This window comes from Martes martes, assembly GCF_963455335.1.
Source record: "Martes martes genome assembly, chromosome: 11".
NCBI classification, from domain to species: domain Eukaryota; kingdom Metazoa; phylum Chordata; class Mammalia; order Carnivora; family Mustelidae; genus Martes; species Martes martes.
The window spans coordinates 66,918,605-66,945,608 of record NC_137899.1 but is presented as its reverse complement, the minus strand read 5'-3'; the positions used below and the strand labels follow the sequence as shown (position 1 = coordinate 66,945,608).

The 27,004-nt window shown below is 34.8% G+C and overlaps 1 protein-coding gene across 1 annotated transcript in view; it reads right to left on the bottom strand.

The window, feature by feature from the left end:
• SEPTIN7 (septin 7) overlaps positions 1-27,004 on the bottom strand; it is a gene marked incomplete at its 5' end in the record, with an annotated part of 112,623 nt that overhangs the window by 29,509 nt on the left and 56,110 nt on the right. The window contains 3 exon segments of the mRNA XM_080817990.1: positions 4,184-4,318; positions 5,258-5,358; positions 17,604-17,710. Of these exon segments, the coding sequence (XP_080674116.1) occupies positions 4,184-4,318; positions 5,258-5,358; positions 17,604-17,710 (343 nt within the window).

Sequence of the window (27,004 nt, the reverse complement as noted above, 5' to 3'; positions counted from 1 at the left end):
GAACCCCAAATTTTCCTTCCTCTTCTGTGCTATTTTTGAGGATGGTACTACAATCCACCCAATTACTCAAGGCTGAAACCCAGGGTTCCTTCCTCCACTGATTCTCACTCCCAAAGATTTCCCAAAACCTGCTGAACAAATAAATGTATTACTTTGGTTCAGGCCACTGAGACCTTTGATACAGACAATTACTAGAATGCACCCAGTTTCCCTCCAAACCGTACACTGCAGTCAGAAAGGTCTTTCTCAAATCCAAATCTGAATGAGTCATTTTCCTGACTGAAAACCTTACCAAAGGCCAAATTCCTTGGCTAGTGTGGCCTACAAGGCCTGTGAAGACATAGCCCTTCTGGCTGTCTTCATCTCTTAGCATCCTTTACCATCTTCTGCCATCTCCTACTTGTAATGTTCCAGCCTTTTTGAACCTCTCATGATTCCCTGAAAGCACCATACTTTGACAGGTCATGGGCTACTGCCTCTACCTAAAACACGCTCCATTCCCATTCCCCTTCTACTTGGCTTGTCTAATTCCTATTGGTCCTTTAGGACTTGGTTTAAATTCTCATTTCCTCTGGGAATCTTTCTCCAACCTAACACTAGGCATCTTCTAAGAGGTCACAACACTTAATTTGCCATATATTGTGTATTTGTTTTCCTTATCTTCTTACTGGCAGATCCTTAAGAGCAAGGTCTTTGTCTCATTCATCTACATCTCCAACAGCTATTATAGTGTCAACACCTGAAGTTCCCAAATACTTGTTGACTAAAAAAGTAAGCTGCTGTGATTTTTCTTATGTTCTTGAATAACTCTAAATGAAAACCAAAGAAATTCTTCACATCTAGAATGTAGTATAGGCTAAAAATTAATATTCCACAAAAATAAATGAAGATGATGGGAGTATTTTGCATAGAAATACCATTCTAAACTGGTATTCTTTAATTTACAAACCTTTAAAACAACTGGAATAAAGATCTCTCATGATGAATTTTACTAATATAAAATAAAGAGAAGGCCCTTGTTAGAGTTCTTTTAGAGTACTATAGTTAAATAAACACATTGTGTGTGTGGATATATCTGTATATACCCACACATACATATATGTAAGTAAATGGGAGGTCGGGGACCCAGAGACTAAAGAGGTATTCCTTTTTACTAACAAATAATAAATAATACTATATCTCTTAGTGGTAGCGATGCTGACTGGCAGAAAGATAGGGATATGGAGTAGGAAGGCAGGTATGGAGAAGATACCTACCTCCTATTCTAATTCTCCTTATCCTGAATACTTTGAAATGTGATATTGGCATTCAGAGAATAAAGAACACCACAGAAAAGAGACTGTCACTGGAATAACACTGTATTATCTATAAACAGCACCCTTACTTCGTAAGTGCTAAGTGAAAGAATCTACCCAACTTTGAAAAAATTTAGGTTTTGCTTTTTTTCATCAGTCATTACATACAACATTAAATATAAAAGCCATGACCCAGTCAATTTCAGATTTGTAAATTTTTATAGTTCACTTTCCAGATTATACTCAAAACAAATTTAAATTACCCCCAACACCACCTCATTAAACCAGTAACAGAAAAGAACTCAGTCTAATATTTTTAGACATCTTAAGATCATTTAATATAAAATATTAAAATTAAAATCAAAGTTAACAAGGTTTTACACTTAAAAGTAAAACAGGACTTGCTGAATATTTGTTATCTCAACTTTCAAAGAGAAAGACACTAAAAAACAACCATGACAAAGAAATGGGTAAAGTCAACTTCTTAAATATGAAACAAGGCTGAAGAACATTTAAATCAGTTTAAAAATTAAACTTAAGGGGGAAAAAAGGGTAAAACCTTTATAAAAGCCCCAATAAAACCCTTCTGCCCTTTTAAATTAGAATACAAATTTCAGAAGCTTACAAAATGTCAACAGCAGAAAACATTTAGTTCACATGTAGATTACATTCTGGTTGAAATTTTTCCTCTGTCCATTTAGTTTTATTTCAGGTCATCTTTTCCAAGAAATTTAGTTTTAAACAATGGAAAGTCCTTTATAGAATTTCTAGAAGATAAACCCACATTAGAGGGAAAAGACTATTTAACCTCAAAGTCTATAGCAAAATAAAATGACTACAGGGCAAATGACAAATATTTATAATATATACACATACACATATATCTAAGGAAAAAAATCTTCTATACAAAACTCACTGAATGACACTGTTTTTTTTTTAAATGGCAATCAATATTCAAAAGGGTAAGTATACCATTTTAAAACTCAAGTTCCAAGTCAGTTTTTAATTTTAATAACTATTACCAATCACTGAACAGAAAATGAAGCAACAATTCCTGAAGTCATAAATCAGTCCTGTGTTTACGGATGACACTGGGTGGGCTGAGGTGGGGGACACTGAAAATACAATGTTGAACCAATTTATAATTACTCCAAAACAGGACCCCTCATAAAAGGGAATCTAGGGACTACCCAGATAAGATAGAAAGGCCCTGATTCAACTATTATTAGACTGCCTAGAATTTCAGTTTATAGTGAACAGGAGATCAGGAACTCTCTACATAAATTCAATGTTTTATTCTTTCACTTAATCCACAGTAACACATACCAATGGGCAAAACTTTGTTCCATGCCTTAAAGTAGTTAAGATGAGAAACTATTCAAAAGCATGTTTTTAGAAAATAAAAATTTTGAACCCCTGTCTCTCATTACAAATAAGAAATGGCCCAAAGCTACCACACACCGTTTGAATCATTAAAAAAAAAATTTTTTTTTAAATCTTATTTCCCATGCAATTTTAAGAAATATACTTTCCCCTAGGGATGGAAGGAATGTGATTTCATGAGAATTGCTAAATACTGGAGAGAGTCCAAAGATCTAAAATAATAAAACTGGATAAAAACCGGCAAATTTCTATTGACTAAAGTGCAGTTAAGATTTTATTCCGCTGGCTTCCAAGAAAAGCCCTAACAAGTTAACCTAAAATGATAAAAAAAAAAAAAGTACATAAATTCAGGAAGAAGCTAGCAGGTACTCATAAAAGGCTATCTACAGTGTCTTGTTTTTGAGTTGGTTTTTTTTTGAGCCTTTTAAGTAGATGAGTCCATTTTGCACCTTAAGTATGTAAACTTCTTAGAGCACTACAGAAGAATATTAGAAACAAAAGAAGAAATATTTGCACCACCATAATCTGACAGTGCAAAAATGGTAAACTATATAATTAAGACTTTTTGCTCAACCATAATAATGATGATGGGCATTAGTTTATCTAGGAAAATAGTGAAGAAAGCAGCAGAAAATAGAAGAGAAAGGTACAGTTATGAAGGAACTGGTTTATAGTATGGTAATCTAAGGTGGTGTAATGCTATTTAGTCTGATGCTATATAATATTCTGGTTCCTTCTGGTAGAGAGATAGCAGCTCTACTCATCAGGTAGCTGAATTATGCGGAGTCATCTACCCAAAGAAAAAGACTGAAGAAGAGTAAATACAAACATCTGCAGTTGACAGTGACACATTTATCTACTCAAATGACAGAGGAAGTACAAACAGTAAAAAAAGGAATAGAGACTGGCCATACTAACAAAAAAAAATAATCAGGTCATATGAATGTCTAGATACTTACATTTAAATGCCTAGTAAGTAGACGGTTAGCACAGATAATATGAAACTTAAATAATATGATTGTGATAGCTAAGGTGAAACAGAGCCAAAGAAACTTAGTGAAGAAATAAACAGCACATAAGAACTCAGGTACTTAACTTTTCTGGTAATCTTTTCTATCAGACTCACAGTAAAAACATCTTTGGAGTTTCTTAGAATATGTCTAAGCTGTTATAGCTGTTTCTCATTATTTGGTAGTTCAATTTGTGGCAAGAGGTCAAAAGGAAGCTAAACCAGCCACACTGAGACATTAAACCATGATGGAAACACTTTCTATATTATAGTGAAGCAGGTAAAGAAGTCTTATGTATAAACTAAGAAGTAAAATTACTATTAGTTTATCTAGGACTTAAAAAGTGTTTTTTATAAGCCATTTTTATATAGAATTTGGGATTTCACAACTCGTATAGTTAAATGTGCTCCACAGAGATCTAGATTACTAAAATATGTACCCAAAGTTCAATAATAATAAGCAACAGCAAGTTACCAGAAGTATCAAGGTACTGACCCATGTCCTGAAGGAGCGATGAAATATAAACAACACTGCACCCTGTTATCAGGCATCTGACGTCTGTTCACTCGAGATTCTGCATTTAGGTAGTCCTCAAATTTACTATCAATGTAGTCAATAACAGGCTGCCAGCTAGCAAAACCAGACAAATAAAAAAATTAAGTTTCAATTTACATATGAATGTATAACTGATGACTGTTAAAGTGGAGTAATCATTATTTTTAAATAGGCAAAACCAATCGAACCACTGGAAAATATCTCAAATTATTCTACATATACTGATTAAGAAACAAATATTACACACTGAATAAATCTTGATTCATTATTTCTAAACTTTTCAAATCAAAGAAAATTAATTATATAGAGTCAAAGCTCAACAAAATTATCATATTATCTGCATTGGTAAGTACAGAGTTTTAGATTTCAAATGAAAAGATTAAATAATACAAAAACCTCATGATGAACTTATTTCGGTGTTGTTGTTGTTGTTGTTTTTATGTTATGTTAGTCACCATACAGAACATCATTAGTTTTTGATGTAGTAGTCCATGATTATTTAGGTGTTTTAAAAGCTGACACAGAAATTTACTTCAAAAACAATGTGGTACTCAAAGAAAAATTTAAATATTGTTTAGAAGATACTAAGGTATTATTTCCAAATAGAATGTCATGAATGTTTTCTAAACTTATGACTTGGAAAAGCTGAATATTTAAAATCAGGTTTAAATTAGGATGTGACAGTAATATATACAGTAAGTGGATAAAATTATAGTAGAAAATGACAAGTTTTAGCTTCCTTATAATAATGAGAATTCTTGTTTCTATGTTGTTTTGGAATTTGCCTCCAAAATAATTCTATGATAGGTATTATCTCTATTTTATAGAAATCAGTTCAGAGAAAATAAGCAACATTTTCAAGTAAGTGGCCAAGTTAGTATAAGAGCTCAAGTCATACCACTCAAAAGTTCAATAATTTTTGTTAAAATGAGAAGTTTAAAAATCTTAAGCAGAAAAACTCTAACCACCAATACCCCAAACGTGGTATAAAGCAGTGATGATAATCCTTCTTACCAATTACTATTATCCACCGCATCTCCAAATCCTGGGGTATCAACTATTGTGAGCAGCAACTGAACACCACCTTCTTTGATTAAAACTTTGGATTGTTCCACCTGTAAGAGTCATTGGTACAGGTATTAATACCACACATTACACCTGTGGTTTCCTACAAAGTAAGAGGCAGGGGATGAGCATTAATCAAAACCAACTGGAAATTTTTACAAACAAAAACCCACCCCCGCATTCTCTTTAGAATCAATTACTGTGGATATTAGAAGTCCTGGTTACTTGAAAGAAAGGCACATATATAAACAGCGGGTTTATGGCTTATAACTGACATAAAGAAGAAAAACAGGAACTGAGAAAATAGTAATAGTCACTAAAGCCACATAATACTCATATAATCTAAACGCATATCTAATAATATAAACAATATGCTTGAATGATTTGGTAACTCACAGAAATCAAATGCAATTAACCAAACAAGTACAACTGATGTACCATTTACAATAAATGTTTTCCTGGACTACCTCCACGTAGTTTGGTTCAAATCAATTACTCAAGTTAACTTACTACCATTCCCAAATCTTTTTCAGCATGGCCATAATTATTTACACTTGTGTTTATGGTATAGTTAAGATCCAATTCTCTTCTCAAATATTATACTGCTCATTTGACAGAGGCCATCAGCAAAAGTGCAGGCACTGAAAAAAAAATCCTATTAACTCTAATTAAAAATTTAGTTCTCTTTACAATTTGTGAAAATATAATATTTGAGAAAGAGTATTGGACTTAAACAATGCCAACAGCAATCTAAGATTTTCGGTAACCCTAAGCTATGTATGTATCAGAACATATAACTCATTCATTTTGGGAATATGCTCCTGCTAAAGTAAACACTGATTCAAAGAGAAAAAGGGAATAATTGCCCCCAGAAAAACACAAGCTTTCATTCAATGTACATTTATATCAAGGGCTAACTAAGACTAGAGGCTCTTCATATACTGACGGATAAATTTGAGAGAGAAGAATTAGACACAAATGTTGAGTGTTAATTGCCAAAAGATGGTATGACTTAAGTACCATAAGACTTAAGGGGAAAATATCATCAACATGTGAAAAGCAACTTCAACTATTTATGTTTTGGAAAGGAAAAGTGACTAATTTCTAGGTAGAAAAAGTTGAGTGTACCTTTTGGTATTACAAATATGATGTAATTTCTATTTTCCTTGGGCATTTTTTACAGAGGCTAGGTGATGCATAAAGAGACTGAGGAACTAAGACTGCTGAGCAAGAAAGTCTGCAGCAACACTGTCCAACATAATGTTGGACAGTTTCTGAGATGATGCAAATATTTTGTATCTGCACTATCCAATACAGTAGATGCTTGCCATGCGGCTACTTAGCCCTTGAAATGTGACTAGAGCAACTAATAAGCTGAATTAACTATTTAATTTGAATGAACTTAAATAGACACATATGGCCTGGTGACACTGAATTGGACAGTACAGGTCTATGTCAACCAACAGTTGTTAAAAAAATAATATTAAAAAAATCTTGTTAAAACTGAAAACACTGCCTAAGATTTGGACGTGTATGTCCATGGAAGGGCTTCTAATCTTTTAGACAAATAAAAGGCAAAGGTCTTATCTTTTAGACCAGTGGTCTTTATACTGTTTTAGTCCTAGTGTGAAATACCAGTGGAAATTTTGAACATCCCAAATATATTTATTTATATCTACCAAATATACACAATTGGAAATCTGTTAATAAGTATTAACACAGTATTAATTCTCTGTAAATAAAAAAAAAACATCAATAAATAGGGTTCTTAATATTTTCTGGCCATTTTCAGTATCAATAATAGATGTGTATTACTTAGAAGACCACTGTTTCACACCACATAGCTAAGATAATACAGCTAATCTGATACCAGGTTACTCTCACAATATGAGAAAGGCAAAATGAGGAAATAATCAGACTTACCAGTGTTAGATTTTCAAAACTTTTTTTAAAAAAGTGATATTCTGCCACGTGATTTACAAAGTTCGTATTTTATATATATGGTTGTCCTCTAGTCAAAGGACAATCGAGTTATTTGTCATTATATATCAATTTAAAAAATGGCCAATTTCCAACATCTCAATATACCTTGAATTTGCTTCCATCTCCTTCCATAAAAACAGCTTATTCATTTATGGTAACTGGCACTGAAGCAGAAATATCCAAAGTAATCATACCATCCCTTTACCTAATAATTCTTTTAAATGACAAAGCACTGTATATTAGAAACTGATGCAAAAAACAATTGTTCGACATGAGTCATCTCCCAATTTTACTCCAAACCATTTCTGGTTCTCTTATTAGTAAGTAAAGCCCATTTCTATCTTCAATAATAGGTTGTATACTAATCACACACCATACCAGCTTAAATTTTAAGATCCTTGTTCCTTGTTTTTATAATCAGTTTAACTTAATTGTTTACTGATATAAAAAAAATAAGATCTTTATTTCAAATACTTCAAAGAGTCTGTTTATAAAAGGTCTTTTCAGGCCTATGAATTTCTATGTATCCAAATATGGTCAAATAGAAAGAAGAAGGCAACATATGGAAGATATCCAGAAAACTTAACTGTAAACTAGTGCCATTCACAGCATCCCACTGTATCCTATCATCTGGTTTTGCAAGTATCCTCATGGGATCCATGGAAAACAAATTAGTTCAAGTCCAGGAATTTCAAACTTTTCTTAAGAAATCTATTCCAAATGGCTACTTTCCCATGCACTTTACTTAAGCAGGTCACATCAGCATATTTTATGGCATCACTCAAAATCCTCTAAGATTAAATGCATAATTTAATACTGAAGGAATGAATGAAGGGTATTTTCAATTATATGTTTCTCTCTGAAAAATAAAACTAAAGCCCATTACATTGTTTACGTATAATTAATTTACTGAGGCCTCATTTGGACTCCTACTTTCCAGAAATCCAAGGCACTCTTTTTTCTAATATTGTTCCATTTCTCAATCTGAGAAAAAAAAAATTTTTTTCAGTGTTTCCATAACTTCACTTCTTTCATTTTCAAAAGACCGTTAAAAGTTTTATAACATAATGTTTAAGAGCTATTTGTTAAGTAGAAAGTGTTCCTTAATTAACTATATTAAATTTCATGGAGAGGGTTAAAATTTTCTGCCAGGAGCGTACCTCTCTACCCAAACTTGTTCAGGAGGTGGCATTACAGCCAAAGCTCTGCAGGGACTTGGGACAACAGAGACTTAAACAGCCTGAGATATTCCACTTAGCTCAAACACAAAAACTATCTACTTTGATTATTTAATGCCTGATAAATAAGTTAGATATTTAAGATAAAGATAAGATATATAAGATAAATATCTATCTTAAATACTTAAATACTTCATTATGTTCCACAAGAAACTAAGAGGCAATGACCAAAGGTACAATACTTATGCCTAAAGATTATTTCCTTCTCATCAAGACCCTGACCTAGTTTATTAAGAAAGCAGATCCAGGGATGCCTGGATGGCTTGGCCAGTTTAGAGTCTGCCTTCGGCTCAGGTCACAATTCCAAGGTCTTGGCATCAAGTTCCACATCCAGCTCCTTGCTCAGCAAGGAGCCTGCTTCTCCTTCTGCCCCTCCTCTTGCTCATGCTCTCTGACAAGTAAATAAATAAAATCTTAAAAAGAAAGAAAGAAAGAAAGTTGTTCCAAAGATTTGAATTCTAGGGGCACCTCAGGTCATGATCTTAGGGTCATGAGATGGGAGCCCCACACTGGGGTTTGTGCTCAGCGTGGAGCCTGCTTGAGATCCCTTCTCTCCCTCTCCCTCTTCCCCTGCCCCCTACCCAGCTCTTGCTCTCTCAAATAAATCTTTAAGCACGCTCGTGTGCACACATGCACATACACACACACACACAAAATCACTACCCCTGACTTCCCCTGACTCCTTATACTGAGATCTTAAGCAACTCATCCCTTTCATTTTCATTAGTGAGCCCCTTCCTAAACCCTTTATTTCTTTTTCCTTTCCAAGCTCAGATATCTTTCTGATCCACAAAATTCATGAACTTCAATTTGACAGGAATTTCCCTGCTATCCAATAATCCTTCTATGTGCTCCTTAGTCTCATGCCACTCTCATTTCTCAGTATGGCTCTTCTCTACCCTATTTCTGTCCATCCTCAGCAAAGTACCTCATCTCTACATGAAGACAAGAGCATCCCCAATTTGTCTGAAGCAACAGTCTTTCGTTCTGTTCAGTGGAATAGATCCCTTTCTTCCTAAGGCTAATTTCTTAATCTATACCAGGAATCTGATTATTCCATATTGGAGTCATACTGACAACTGTTTAGACTATTTATCCTTTATTTTCAACCTCTTGTCTCTTCAGGGATTAATTCCCCATAGGATATAAACATTCTTTTTTGGAAATAAAAAACAAACAACTGCCTCAGTACCCTACACTCAACCTCTAGGTATTCACTTTCATCCCTTCTTTCATAGCCATCCCATCATCAGTGCCTCATTTACTATTCATTTCCCAACCAGTGCTATATTACCCTTCATTCCTACTACTCTAAAATCTGCCAAGGTAATCTATAGCACCTTACAGCAGCACATTCTCACTAAATCATATTTGTTTGCTATATCCTTCATGTGATTGGCTTAAGAACTTTGATTATGGGGCACCTGGGTGGCTCAGTGGGTTAAAGCCTCTGCTTTCGGTTCAGGTCATGATCCCAGAGTCATGGGATCGAGCCCCGCATCCGGCTCTCTGCTCGGCAGGGAGCCTGCTTCCCCTCCTCTCTCTCTGCCTGCCTTTCTGCCTACTTGTGATCTCTGTCAAATAAATAAATGAAATCTTAAAAAAAAAAGTTATGATTATGTCTATCATCACTGTAGCCCCAAAACCTGGCATAAGATAAGCATTCAGGGGCGCCTGGGTGGCTCAGTGGGTTAAAGCCTCTGCTTTCGGCTCAGATCATGATCCCAGGGTCCTGGGATCGAGTCCCACATCAGACTCTCTGCTTCAGCAGGGAGCCTGCTTCCCCCTCTGTCTCTCTGCCTGCCTCTCTGCCTACTTGTGATCTCTGTCTGTCAAATAAATAAATCAAAATTTTTTAAAAAAAAGATAAGCGTTTAAATGTTCTATGTATAGCTCAAAAAACTATCAATATTGGACCAATATCAACAAGAGAGTTTCCTAACTGGGCTTTACAAAAAGGTCTCAAGGATTCTATAAAACGTTATCTTAGGGATAGGATTCTTTGCTTTCACCTTTCCTCACCTCCAAAATTTCTATACCCATTTATTCCATAATAGTGATTTGAAGGACTTCATAAATCAGAAAAAAAGTTTTAAAGGGAACCAATATAAGGTTGCAAACTAAGAACTTTAAAAAAAAAAGAAAAAGGGGTGCCTGGGTGGCTCAGTGGGTTAAAGCCTCTGCTTCCGGCTCAGGTCATGATCCCAGGGTTCTGGGATTGAGTCCCACATGGGGCTCTCTGCTCAGCAGGGAGCCTGCTTCCCTTCCTCTCTCTCTGCCTGCCTCTCTGCCTACTTGTGATCTCTGTCAAATAAATAAATAAAATCTTTAAAAATAAATAAATAAAAGGGATAAAAAAAAAAAAACTAACACTCTTGGGGTGCCTGCGTGGCTCAGCTGGTTGAGTGTCTGACTCTTGATTTCAGCTCAGGTCATGATCTCGGGGTCCTGAGTTCAAGCCCCACACTGGGTTCTGTGCTCAGCAGGGAGTCTGCTGGAGATTCTTTCTCCCCTCTTCCTTTGTCCCTCCCCCAGTCCCATTCTCACACACTCTCTCTCTCTCTCAAATATCTTAAAAAAAAATCTAACACTCTCATTTCACAAAAGAAGCTGAAGCAATTTAGTCTCAGAATAAAGGACAGTCTTTCCCTTGGAGACAGTTGGCAACCTTTCACAGACTTGAAATAGGATTCAAAAATTTTCAAATATAACAAAATTATAAAATTTGCTACTATATACACAACACTGTATATAATATTTTTCTTAAAACTTTGTTAATCTGAAGATCTGTTTTTGAGAGTGGAACAAGTATTCAATGCTTTCTATCACTTCATTTTAATCAGTCTATTAAAAAATACATGAATAAAAACAGAAGTTAAAGGTACTATTTCATTCAATGTGAAATATTCTGAAAGAATGAAGGATAAACAGTACCTTCTCTCACTTCTTCCCAGAGAGACAGGATAAAACCAGTTTGCATCAGGCTAGAAACACTGCAAAGCAGTAGTTCTCAAAATGTATCCTGACTGGCAGATGCATAGTCTGTGAACTTGGTAGAAACATGAATTCTTTGGGCCCTGCTTCAAACCCATTAAATAGCAAACTCTGAGGGGAGGTGGACTCAGCAATCTGTTTTAGCAGGCCTTCCAAGTGACTGATGTACACTTAAGTGTGAGAACCACTAGTACCAAGAACTCTAGGACTAGAGTGTTGGCTCACATTTTGAGCTGCAGCACTCAGAGTCCTGAGGCCCCAAGACAGGACACTGGGAATTAATCACAAAGGATTTCTATTTAATACTGAAAATTCCATTCAAATAAGAACCACTGATATACGAGAAGTTCAGAACCATCTCTCTACTCAGTGTAGACACCTTTTCTTTCCTTCCAAGACTGCAAATGTGAAAGAATTTCTTATGATACCAGTCTTTTATAAATAAATAATGCTCAGGGAGGAGATTATGAGATCACAGTCTTTATTAAAATCTCACTCCCTACCTTGCTACATCACAGCATTTTTCTTTTCTTTACTTTTTTTTTTTTTTTTTTTTTTGACAGTTGGAAGTGTTCCAGAAAGCCTTCAGGTGAGAAACTGCAGACATATGCCTTTTGAAACTCGGGATTTTATGTTTCTCCTGATCTGCTATGTCTGGGCTGAGATGTAATACTTCTGACCACCCTCCACAAAGAATTTATGAGCTTCCAAGAGGAGATTATCTGCTACATTACTGAGCTTGGTGAAGAGCCAGTCAACTGTGAAAGAAAACTACCCTCTATTCTCTAAATAAATGGAATGACTCAGAACATGTTATGTTCTCTCCTGGATAAGTGAGGAAGAGAGTACACAGGATCTTCAACTTGTTTCCAGTATATGAAGGAATACCACCCAGAGTACTTCTCTGGGATTCTAGTCAGAATCAACCCAGTTCTCAGATGTCATAGGTCTTAACTTTTGGTAAAAATAGGAGATTTAAGAGTGATACACACGACTTTGTCATAAAAATCTTAGTAGAGATACTGTCAAGCCCTAATTACTCCTTTGTTTTCAAAAAAGGGAGACCTGGGAAGATATTCACAATAGAAGAGAACACCACTGAAATGTTACCTTAAAAGAAGGTTAAGTGAGTTAGACAGGATTATTTGGGAGACAAGTAAATGTAAAAACAATCCTGAGAGCCTCTTCCATATTCCTTCACGGATGCTAGCCTAAGAGAAATTATCTTCAGTGTCTGAAATGTAAGGGACAATTATCTAGACAACGAACTCTTCCAAATCAAAGAGAAAAAGATGGGAAACATTAAGATGATCAAAACACTTCAATGAAATCTGAATAGTTAATGAGTATAAAAGACATGTTCAACCTCATAAGAATCAAAGAAAATTAACTGAAACAATAAAATACCTTTTACTTAATGTGTCACAGATGTACAACAGAAATAAGTGTTCAGATCCACCAAAAGAATGTATAAAAATATTCATATTGTTAAAAATTGAAAGCCTAAATGTTTATCTACAACAGAATATAATTTATGATGTAATCATATACTGGAATATTACACAACAATGAAAAAGGACTATAACTATACAGTACAAATACCACAGACATAATCTTCAGTGAAAGAAATCTGACACAAAAGAGTATATATATCTAAATGAAGTTCAAGAAAGACAAAATTAATCTACTGAGACAGAAGTCAGAAAGCTATTTATATCTGGAGTTGGGTGTAATACTGACTGAGGGGAGGCAAAAGGAAACTTTCCAGGGTGCTAGAAATGTACATTATCTTAATCTGGGTGGTAATTACCTAAACATATGAACATGTATACAAAAGTTTATCAAGCTTTATGCTAAAATCTGTGCCCTTTTAGTATAAAGCTACATATTCATTTAAAAATTATATTAAGAAAATTTTGCTCAAGAAAAAAATAGAAATAGATCAATAAAACTTTTTAAAAAGCTGACTTTGGCCTTGTTCTGAGACTATAAAAGAAGACTCTCACCGCTTTGTTAAAAAAGATTGAGATGGTGGCCAAGGATCATGTCAGAGAGGTGAATTAGGAGGTTATTCTAATAATCTAGGCAGAGAGATGATGGAACCCTACATATGAAAGGTGTAAGAAAGAATTCTGGATATACTGTGAAAGTAGAGATAACAGGATTTGTTGATGGCTACATGTGGATTGAAAGAGAAAAAAGGAGTTAAGGATGGCTCCAAGTTTTTTGGTCTAAGCAACCGGTTTAGGGTAGATAGTACCATATAGTCTATTAGTATTTTTAATAAATTTGTTTGGCAAATTTATTTTTGGCATAAAAATCTTTTTTAGAGGACATATTTTTGTTGAACTGACCTAGAACCAATTCTTAATATGAATCTTATTCCTCATAGATACTTATCTTTTGGTATTCATTTCTTTACTGAAAGGCAAAATTATAAAAGCATGCTCACAGTATAAAATTGAGAAGACAGGAAAAATATTCAGTCTCACAATATGGAGAATCGTTGATAACAATATGATAATGAATTCTATTTAATATCCTTTTTACAATATGTAGACCATGACAGGATACACACAGTTGTAACTACATTATAAGCAATCTCTCATTATTTGAGCAAATACTTTGCTACAGAGTATGAAAGATTCGATTTCTTTATGTCAAATTCCTGAAATTGCAAGCACTGGTACTTTCATGTGTTCAGACACTGGCCAAAAAAAAAAATCACTGCATGGATGAATCAAGAAAGCTTGAGTATTGTTCTTTTGTCTTTATTAAGCAAAGTAAAATAAAACATGGTAAGGTACAAAATCTTCATGAGTTAATTGGCTTCCATCATCCACCCAGCAGTAGTTTATTGGAATTTCAAGCTTAGTATTTAAAGGGAAGTCCTTACCCTTGAGTCCAGACTGCAAATTTAAACCTAACAAGCAACAGCAAACATCATGTATGTACTATTTGAGATTTAAAAAGTAAAACAAACAAACAAAAAATCCCTTCCTGAAACTATACCTTACTAGCTAGAGTCAGATGATTGGCCCCTTACTGCTTACAGAGGCATTTTTTTTAAAAAAAAGATCTTATTTATTCATTCATTTGACAAAGAGAGAGAGAGAGTGAGAGAGACACAGCGAGAGGGAACACAAGCAGCCGGAGTGGGAGAGGGAGAAGCAGGCTTCCTGCCAAGCAGGGAGCCCAAAGCCTGATGTGGAGCTCGATCCCAGGACCCTGGGATCATGACCTGACTGGAGGCAGACGCTTAATGACTGAGCCATTTAGGCGCCCCTATAGAGGCATTTTTTATGTTATTTTAACAATTTTCACATGACTTCACTGATCAAATCATTTTGTCTTCATTTTGTCTAAACTGCCTAGTTGGGAAACTCTCTCTATATAAGATTTTTAAAGGAAAAGATTTAAAAAAAGAAAGAAAACCAAAAAGCTGTTGGATGAAACATTATTAAATAGGGAGATTGTAGTAAAGGAAAGCTAATCCACCTATTAAGAACTGGTTAACCTATGAAACTAGCATGTATTAAATATCAACAGTATAGAGACAGCATAATTTGACAGAATACACTCCAAACCAGACTGCTTATTAGATTTGTATCCAGTTCTGTCACTTTTTTTTTAAAGATTATTTATTTATTCACTTGAGAGAGAGAGAGAGAATGTGAGAGAGAGAGAGAGAGCACAAGACATGAGAGGGTTAGAGGGAGAAGAAGACTCCCCACTGAGCAGGGAGCCCAATGTGGGAGTCGATTCCAGGACCCCAGGATCATGACCTGAGCTGAAGACAGTTGCTTAACCAACTGAGCCACCCAGGCGCCCCAGTTCTGTCACTCTTAACTATGTAATCTCAGGGATATGACCATGTCCCTACCTCAGTTTCCACCTATGTAAAATGGCGGTAATAATACCACTTACCTCATAAAGTTGTTGTTAAGAATTAAGTAAGTTAATGCACATAAACTGCTTAGAATAGTACCTGGAAGATACTAATGACTTACTAATGCAAGCCTGCCATTAACACCATATGCCAGAGCTACAAAGAGGACTCAGCAGTAATTACCAAGAACACTACTGGCACGTACATGACCACTAAGATCTTATGTATTTTAGAATAAGTATTCTTTTTTTTTTTTTTTAAGATTTTTTTTATTTATTTGAAAGAGAGAGCATGAGTGGGATGAAGGGCCAAGGGAGAAGCAGACTTCCCACTGAGCAGGGAGCCCAATGCAGGGCTTTATCCTGGGACTCGGGGATCATGACATGAGCTGAAGGTAGATGCTTAACCAACTGGGTCATCCAGGTGCCCCTAGACTAAATATTCTTGAACTTAGGAATCTTTAACATTTCTACATACATAGTTTACTTATCTTGAATTTAAATACCTAAATTAAAAAATTAGAATTTCCTCTTCTTGTTTAGGGTTAAAATAATTAACACTGGGGGTGCCTGGGTGGTTCAGTGTTGGTTAAAGCCTCTGCCTTTGGCTCAGGTCATGAGCTCAGGGTCCTGGGATCGAGCCCCGCATCGGGCTCTCTGCTCAGCAGGGAGCCTGCTTCCATGTCTTTCTCTGCCTGCCTCTCTCTGCCTACTTGTGATCTCTCTCTGTCAAATAAATAAATAAAATCTTTTAAAAAATATATATACAACACTGATCACAAAATAAATAAGCAATGTAGTGTCAAGTTTTTCGAATACAATTTTGCAAGTAATTTGAAATTTCAAGCTCTATGAAGGATACACAAAAAATTTCTAAAAGAGAAAAACTTCAAAAAAAGAAACAAAATACGCACTTGACAGAATTACTTCTTAAGGATCTAATTACTAAACTGCATCTTGCAGTTTGATATGTATGAGTTTCTGCCCAGGATTTCCCGAGCGTCCTTCCACCCTGTGCACTAGAATAATCACTACCAATCCTTCAAATCCACCTCCAGCCTGAATAAAGCCTGTTCCATTGAGAACTATTCACTCCCCTCCTCTCTGCTTATGGGCTATGTATTACTACTGTACCATTCCACTAACAATTTTTTCAATTAACAGTTTAGAGGAGTGCTGAAACAAAAATGTAATGTGAACCACATAAGTAATTTAAAACTTTTCAGTAACCACTTTAAAATATTATCACTGGAAAGTGTAATCAATATAAAAAAAATTAGTATTAAGATACTTTATATTCTTTGTTACACACTAAACTGTCAAAATCTGGGATGTATTTTATACTTGCATAACATCTCCATTTGGACTATTTTAAGAGCTCAACAGGCACATGTGACTACTGGCTACTGTACTGAACAGTGAAGCCTAGAGTGTTCTGTCATATGAAGTGTGGTCTAATGGTCAGCAGCATCAACATCACCTAAAATTTTTAGAAATGCAGAATTTCAACCCATCTCAGACTAAATTAACCTGAAACAGGAACTAAATTTAACAAGTTGATCTAAACACACATTAAAGACTGAGAACTACTTAATTAGACTACACATAGCTTGGGAGCCTTAACAAATTCCAACTGCCATTCATCTATCACATATGACTATGCCACTGAGTAATACAGAACACTGTATTTAAGTAATAATGGCTTTTCTGCAAATCAAGCTTTTTCTACACTATCCATTAGCACATTCTCCAACAGTGGAAATACATCTATACTACCCAAATACATCCATACTACCCTTGCCACATATGTCTACTGAGCACTTGAAATATGACTGGTGTAAATGAGAAACTAACCTTTAAATTTTATTTGCTTTTAACTTACTCAAACTTAATAGCTAAATATGGCAAGTAGCTACCATGTTGGACAGCCTAACTCTAGGGGTATTATTAGTACATCACAGTATAATCTATAGGAGGGTCCTAGGGACAAATTTAGTAGAAGGTTCTAGCCAAGATAATTCCTCTAAATTCACCTTCTCTTTTTAATCATCAATCAGGTTTACCATTTTACATTGGATGAGGCCAAATATAAAACCTACCTCTAGGGAAGCACAATAAAAGTTATAGCATGTATTTTGTGTGTGTTAACATTACCCTAGCTTATCATCAATGAATAATACAAATGTACATACCTGTACTGTCTTTTTTATTCTATGGGATGGACCTGGATACTCTGGAGAATACAAATCTGTGAGGAATAATGAGTTGATTAATGTTGACTTCCCGAGTCCAGATTCACCTAAGAGAAAAGGGGGAGGAAAAATTTGTTAAAGTTGGCCACTTTATCAACCTTAAATATTCAACCATTACTGTAATCAAACTTGCTTTATGTAAGTAATTCTTGATGGAACAAAGAAGTGACATTAGAAAACATACTATAAAGACTCCCTGTTAGAATAAGTTCTCTGTCCTCATTTTCTTATAAAATTAGTCATGCTTTCAAGGAATCTTTTTAGCTTTGTAATCCTATAATCTACGCTCTTTAAAAGTAATGCATCTAATACAATAGTCTCCATTTTTAATAGTAATGTATTCCTAGAGACCAAAGTTAGTTATGAAAGAAGCACCCAAGTTTGGATTATATAATTGCTACTTCAGTGAAATAAAACATAAAAAAAATTAGGTATAAACATTTATTATAGGCAATAATGAATGACCCCCCAAAAAAGAAATCATACAACTATAAAAAGCAGAAATCTGCTGATAAAAGAAAAATTAATCAAAATGCATCTCAGTATAAAACTGAATCACAAAAAAAAGTACCTCCAATTTATTCACCCATGTTTCCATCACCTTAAGTATAAAGGGTACCTTTCCATAAACCAAATCCCAAAAAAATCATAGGTAATTACTTTTTAGAGTGCTCCTGACTGAGGTAAGAGGTAGGAATGGAAGAAGGCAAAACACAATTTCTGCTCAGATTCACATACTCTTCTTTAACTCTCTATGTCAAGTTTAATACAACATATAATATATAAATTATATATAAATATCTAATTTTACCAAAATATAAATAGCTTCGAGATATACATAATACAAGGCTAAATAAATTAAAAATCAAACTGCAATTATCAATTAATATAGCACAATTAAAGAATTTAGTTATTGTTAATAGTTCGGCTGGTTTAAAAGACACCTATAGCCTAAATAACTGATATCACAATATTAGCATTACTATTTCTGTCCAGGTTAAGTTCTTTCTTTTTATACTGGCTCCCAAGAAAGTTAAGATCTATACTAGGTTGTCAGGGCTTACCCCTTTGAATGAGGGGATGTCACTTTTTTCTGAACATAAAAATTCCAGAAATTTCTAAGACCAAGGAAAATACAAGTTTTTGATACCTTCTTTCTCAACGCTTATATACTGAATAAAGGAGTAAAGACTAGAATAAAACCCAAGCCTGTGGGGGATAATCAGAAATATCTAGGCCTTACAGACACCACTGTCCTATTGCCACCCACTATCTAGCCACAGTCAACTCCACCATGTTTTTCAACATTGCTATGGGCTGCATCTCCTCCAGGCTGTTTGCAGACAAAGTTCCAAAGACATCAGACAATGAATCTTGGAACACAGAATCAAGAACTAATAATGTACTGTATGGTGACTAATATAATAAAAAATAAGAAGAGGAAGAATTATACACACATACACACACAAACACAACAAGAACTTTCATGGCCTGAGTACTGGAGAGAAAGGACTTGGTTCTAAAGGTCACTGCTTTCACAGATTATTTCAGGATTTATGCGCAAGGGTGGTGACTTCACATGCCATGTGGCACTGGCAGGAAGTCCATCTATAGGGAGAAATCTGATGATGAGAATTTCATCCTGAAGCACAGGGTCTAACGTCTTGTCCACAGCAAATGCTGGAACCAACACAAACACTTCCCAGTTTTTCATCCACACTGCCAACACCAAGTGGCTGAATGGCAAGCATGTAGTCTTTGACCAGGTAAAAAAGAGCATAAGTACTGTGGAAGCCATAGAGCGCTTTGGGTCCAGGAATGGCAAGACAAGTGAAAAGATCACCATTGCTGACTTGGACAATTCTAATAAATTTGACTTGTGTTTTATTTAAAACAAAAAAAGAGAAGAAAAATATCTATAATATTTTCATTTAGAAGCATAAATGAAAAATTTGCATACCTGTAAAAATATCTTGGGCTGTCAAATGTAAAAGTATACTAAATTCAAACATTAATACTGCACTAAAAGTATGTTTAGAGACCTTATTTTATTTAACTTAAAAAACAAATTTTTTTGGTGGTACAGGGTAGAAGAACAAGAGAAAGCAGGGTAAAATGAAAGGCATGACATGACAAAGGGGGAAAAAAGCCTGAAAGGCAACACATCAAAATGTTAATAGTGGTTACTACAGAGTAGAACTGGAGATAAGATTTTTTTTTTTCTCAGCTTTCCACATTTCCGTGTGCTCTAAATTTCCTTTACTAACTTAATTTTTTATAATTTTAAAAGCATTCTTGAGTGACATCAACAAAATGACAGACTTAAGAAGTTCCAAGCCCTCACAGAAACATCAAAAACAACTAGAGACTAGCTGCATTAACTTTATAGGAGCTCTGGAAAAAGTCAAAGCTTTACAGCAACCAAACAAATGCCTAGTCAAGAAAATACTGTGAACAACAAAGTTCAGGTCATTTTCATTTTCTCTTGCTCTATTCTCTGTATGGGTATGTCTGGGACTCAAGGGATTTAGCAGCCCAGTTCCACATTCTTCCCTCAAACCAGATGGAATAGAGCTGACCTTTCTTAAAACATTCTAACCTCTCTAGGGTCTGCCAGAAGGACTGGTCTGTCTTGTCTAATTGGGATTTTAGGTGGAGGAAGCACTGGACACCATGGTAAAAGCTGAAGGCGGACTATTAACCCATGGATGCCTGGAGCAGAAAATTATGGGTGGGTATAATAAAGTATATACCTGATTCTAGAGAACTTAGGCTCATGCTTTTCCTATTAAAGATTAAAACTATTTCCTTTTTGTTTTTGAGCAATTCTCATTTTGGGAACAATGGTTAAGACTGTTCCTTTAACTTTAAACAGCATGCATCTTATACTATTATAAAATGTCAAAATACTGTCTGCTTTTTTATACTCACTAAAAAAATCAGAAAACGCCTAACTATACTTTCACTTATGATTTTTCCCCCAGTGAATTTTTTTCTCTATCTTCATTTAAACTCCCGTCATTCACTATATGAAGTAATAGCCTGCATACTCTGAACTAAAACTTAGGTCTGGTCAATTTTTAACATGTCAGGCAGGAGATATCTAAATTAGTTAACTTCCATCCATTCCTAGACAACTAACATTAAAACTGAAGCTTTAAGATTCAATTCATATGTGATGCCCCTGAATGTTGGTTATAAAAACAAAAGATAGCTTATTTTGCTTACAATCAAGATGAACAATTCAGGAAACTTCACCAACAGTCTCAGAGATTTAAAAAAATGTCAGAATAAATTATTAGTGAGTATATGGACAGAAGTAGGTAACCTTCAATTTAAAAGAAAATAAATTTCCTATCTGACAACTTATTCTGTACATTTTATATTTTATACTGATCTAGAATGTAAACCATAACTACAGTAACTGGGTGATCTCTGTAAAAGTAAACACAACAAATAACTGAGTATCATTTGGCCAAGAAAAAGAATTTCAGAATCCAGTTTAACTTTGCTCACATTTCTCTCTCATCCACATTTATACATGTAGTCGTTTCTAAGTTATTTAGACTTATTCTTAACTGTTCTCGGCAAAATAAAATTTTTTTCATGAACTGCTCAATTTCTTTAATTCAGAGATACACATTTCCTTCATCAACGTTTCTAAAAATTAACATCTCTCATAGTCGAAATGTGTATTTACTATACTATTTTTTCAGCATCTTTTTATTTTTTAATCATTTTTTCATCATAAGTGTATTCTTTAATCCCCATCCCCTATTTCCTCCATCCCCCCACCCACCTCCCCTCTTGTACCATCAGTTTGCTCTCTATAGCTAACAGTCTATTTCTTGATCTGTCTTTTTTCCCCTTTGCTGATTTGTTTTTTAAAATCCCACATGTGAGTGAGATCATATGATATGTCTTTCTCCGACTGACTCATTTCACTTAGCATTATACTTTCTAGCTCTAGCCATGTTGTTGCAAATGGCAGGGCTTCATTCTTTTTAATGGCTGAATAATATTCCGTTATATATATCAACATATAATTGTATAATAATATATAATGGAATATTAGAATATAAAGAATGGTGTGTGTGCACACGCGTGCACACACACACACACACACTTCATCCATTCTTCTCTATCCATTCATCTATTGATGGATATACTTGGGCTACTTTCATAGTTAATAACGCCACTATAAACATAAGGGTACATGTATATGTATCCTTTTGAATTACTGGTTTTGTATTTTTTGGGTAAAGACCCAATGTGTGATTACTGAATCACAGAGTAATTCTATTTTTAACTTTTTGAGGAAACTCCATACTGTTTTCACAGTGGCAGCACCACTCTGCATTCCTACAACAGTGCATGAGGATTCCTCTTTCTCCACATCTTCACCAACAGTTGTTTCTTGTGTTTTTTATTTTACCCATTCTGAAAGGTGTGAAGTGGTGATATCTCATTGTGATTTTGACTTGTATTTCCCTGATGATGAGTAATGAGCATCTTTTCATGTGCCTGTTGGCCATCTGGGTGTCTTTTTTTAAGAAATGTCTGTTTATGTCTTCTGAACATTTTTAATTAAATTGTTTTTTGGTATTGAGTCCTATCAGTTCTTTAAATATTTTAGATACTAACCTTTATCAAATATGTCATTTACAAATACCTTCTCCCATTCAAGTTTGCCTTTTAGTTTTATTGACTGTTTCCTTTGCTGTTCAGAAACTTTTTATTTTGATGTAGTCCCAATAGTTTATTTTTGCTTTTGCTTCCCTTGCCTCAGGAGACATACCTAGGAAAATGTTGCTATGACCAATGTCACAGATTCTTGCCTGTGCGCTCTTCAAGGATTTGTATGGCTTCAGGTCTCACATTTAGGTCTTTAATCCACTTTGAGTTTATATTTGTGTATGGAGAAAGAAAGTGATCCAGTTTCATTCTTTTGCATGTTGCTGCCCAGTTTTCCCAACATCATTTGTTGAAGAGACTTTTTCCCATTGTATATTCATTCCTCCTTTTTGAAGATTGATTGACCATATAATTGTGGTCTTATCTCTGGGCTTTCTGTTCTATTCCACTGCTGTGTGTCTATTTTTATGCCAGTACCATATGGTTTTAATTACTACCATTTTGTAATATAACTTGAAATCTGGACTTGTGATACCTCCAGTTTTGTTTTTTCTTTTTCAAGACTGATGTCACATCACTATTTGAGGTTTTTTGTGGTTCCACACAAATTTTAGGATTTTTTTGTTCTAGTTCTATGAAAAATGCTATTGGTATTTTGATAGGGATTACATTAAATTTATAGACTGCTTTGGGCAGTACAGACATTTTAACCATATTTATTCTTCCAACCCATGAGCATGAAATGTCTTTCTACTTCTTTGTATTATCTTGAATTTCTTTCATCAGTGTTTTCTAGTTTCCAGATACATGTCTTAACAACTCTTTGGTTAAGTTTTTTCCTAGATATTTTATTATTTTTGCTGCTATTATAAATGGGACTGTTTTAATTTCACTTTCAGTTGTTTCATTATTAGTGTATAGCAATGCAAAAGATTTCTGTACATTGATTTTGTATCCTGTGACATAAGTGAATTCATTTATCAGTTCTAGTTTTGAGGGTTTTATTGTACTATTTCTTACCTCCCCCAAATCAAATCTGATTATGTATCTCATAGACCGTATCTTGGAATCAAGGAAATAAGAAGATCAAAATACTTCTTCTGTCAAACTCAAACTTAATTAAAGAGCCCAATCAAAGGAAGGAGACCTTAATATTTTTCCCTAAAGTTTAGAATTTGACATTTAATTTTTAGAATGAGTTACTCTGTACTAAGATGATTTCTATTTCTTTCTAATTCGCAGGACTGCAATGGAACAGGAGATTTTAACCATAAAGAAGGTAACTAAGACCATCTCCCACGAACTCTAACTCATGAGGGAAGGAACAAAGCTCCCCAAAAGAAAGTTACAAACTGTAGGAGAAAAGGTTCTTCAAGATCCCAATTTCATTTAGGGAAAGGAGGTAGAAGGAATGTACTAAGAAGCAGTTAAGAATTTACTATGAGGTAAAACTGTGTTGAACATACAACGGGAGATCTAGATAAAGCAGTAGAATGGTTGGTGGGGTAGCTGAGAAAGGGATGAGAATCTACAAGGGAATATATAAGAGAACCCAACACTGTGACGAAGGAAGACTAAATGTTAGTTACGGAGGCTTTAATCCCTACAACTTCTTAAAGAAAGGAGGGATGCTTTCATTGGTGAAGGGAACCTCAAAGTTGTGATTTGGACCCAGGCTTTCTTTCCCTTATACCAATATTTTCTATCTTCAAATCTTTCTAAAACCAAATGTGTATTTTCCTCATTATAACCAAAAAGCATAATGCAATATAGATAAAATTACAGAGAAATAAAATTCTAGCAAGTTAATTTTTAGTCATCTAAAAAAACAAGGTAAGTTATCATTTTGGTCTCACATATTTAAACATCCTTATCATGATTAAGATCACAATCAATTCACAAGTAGGGTCCCATGGAGACAAGAAATCCATAACCATTTGACTAATAATTTCTTCTTGTTATAATTTTTCTTTCACTTGCCCTGATAAAGACTTTAAGATCACACTGAAAACCAAAAACAGTGTCAAATTCTTCTTTTGATGATTTTATTTATTTGAGAGAGAGAAAGAGTGCACAAGACTGAGAGAGAGTGCAGCAGAGGGAGAAGGAGAAGCAGACTCCCCGCTTAACAGTGAGACAGTGAGAGCTCAGGACCTAGAGCCCAGGACCCTGAGATCATGACCCAAGCCAAAGGCAGGCGCTTAACCGACTGAGCCACCTAGGTGCCCCAACAGTGCCAAATTCTGACTATAAAATATCCTCAAAAAGCAATGTGAAATATTACATAGTGCTTTGCAGGAAATATAATTCTGTAAATACTTTTTAATCATCTACTATGTACCAGGCACAAGGGATTAAAAGGGCAAAATAAGACAGAGTAGGGGAGACAAACAAGTAAGCACACGCTATGAGCTCTGTATTTAGCTATATTTAAGATGCTAGAAAACACAGAAGAGTAACTTCTAAATCAGATGGGAGTTAAAGATATCTAGAAAGAGGTAACAACCAAACAAGACCTTGAAAGATAAATAAAAACTGGCAAAATAAAGAAAGGTACAGAAAAGAACTCATAGACAGAAAACAGAAGTCTGAATCAGTGCAATTTATTCAGATAAAATACTATGTATGAGTTTCAGCCTCACAGCTACTAAATCAGTCTCCAGGGCCAAGGCTTGGCAATCACAAGTGATTCTGCTCTGTAGCCAATGGTAGAGAACCACTGGCAAGCATACTAAGAGAGGAAGGCTTTAAAACAAAACAAAACCAAAAAAATGAATTTAAACATATTTAGGGCTTAACGGGGGGGGGGGGCAGGGGTGACACAGAAAAACTTTTTTTTTTTTTTTAAAGATTTTATTTATTTATTTGTCAGAGAGAGTGACAGAGAGAACAAGCAGGGAAGCATGAGGCAGAGGGAGAAGCAGGCTCCCCACCAAGCAAGGAGCCCGACATGGAACTCGATCCTAGGACCTTGGATCATGACCTGAGCCGAAGGCAGATGCTTAACCGACATCCTGAGACAGAAAACTCTTAAAATGACTTACAGAACTTTGTTTTGTACAACTAGCAGAAGCAATTGTACAGTGGTTATTAGCAGCATTTAACTTCAGGCTTTCTGGATGAGAATCTTAACCTTTATAGCATGATTACAGCAAGCAACGTACTTGAACTTTAATGTTTCTTCACATATCAAATTAAACATAATACATGAACTGATAAACTAAATAATACATGTGAAACCTAAGCACAGTGCCTGGTGCACAGTAAATACTCAATAAAAAGTACTTTTTCTGTGAAAATATTTAATGAGATTAATAATACATGAAAAGGTAAAAAGAAACAGGATGAATTAAGATAAAAACATTGTGAATTTAACACCCCTTTCAAATTAAAAGTCAAAGATTTTACATCAATACAGAATTAGAAGAATTAAATTCACTTAACTTTAAGCTGTACTTTATCAGTTTTAAAAGCCAACTTGTAAAAGATGGATATAAATCTTAGAATAGGCATGGGTGGACTAACAAAAATAGATGCAAATTTATGTACAAGTATACACAATTTGTTCCTATGTACAATGCACTGTAGTAGAGGCTTATGTTATGAAGATTTAAAAACAAGTAATTCATTCTTACCCCTCCACCATACACACCCCCATACAAATCTATACACATACCCAGACACACGTCTTCTATTTGGATGGGAGAAAGCTACAGTTTACCATTTCATTCTAATAAGGTATAAAGAAGATAAGCATAAGGCACTATAGCACATAGAAGATGCAAGAAACACAAGACTGTTATGGATCAATGAAAAGTTTCCCAGTAAAATAAAAGCTACATTTTGAAGGGTTAGTAGGACTTAGGCAGTACTCCCAATATTCCCAAGATGGAAGAAAATTTGACCTAAAAACCTAGACAACTTCCTAAATATGGCACCTTGCTTCACCTACCCTAACCTAACATACGTACAGTTCTTAGCTACACACCACCATACCAACTGTCTGTTGTGAATGGTTGCTGCCACAAGGGCCCTGAGCAGAATATCCAAATAGGAAAGTTGGTATCTATACTTGCTGTAATTCCTTCTCATGCTAACCTAGTCGCTCAAAGCCACCACAGTAGTATTTTCCCTAAAGCGAGGAGGGACTTGAATTTAAGACAGTTTTGAATCTGGCTCCAAAGTTCAAGTCATGTCGTAGATTCTTGAATGGTTTTCTAAGGGTAGTGCACTCCTCTTTTTCCTTCCTTGTTCCTGCTGGCTGAAATGTAACCGTGATGCTCGGAGCTGAATTAACTACCTTATTAGCCCATGAAATATACTGGGGAAAGAACATGCCTAGTGAAGCAACAAACAAGGAAGTACCCGGGGAACACTGAGAACTTAAAACAAAGATATCACTTCAATCCAAACCTATTCAACTCTGGATTCTGAAATAGAGGAAGAATAAATTTCTATCCTGTCATACACTGTTATTTTAAGATTCCATTATTTATAGTAAAATTTAATCCAAATAATATTAACAAGCAAGACAAGCAAATGCAAGTACAAAAAACTAAAAGTCTCATTTCAGTAAGACAAAAAATTAAAAACACATACACAAGATTTAAAAAATACATTTTTAAGAATATTAATGCAATGAACATGTCATCAAAATACAAATTATTGCATATTAATTAATCTAAGGAGAGAACCAGAAACTCAGT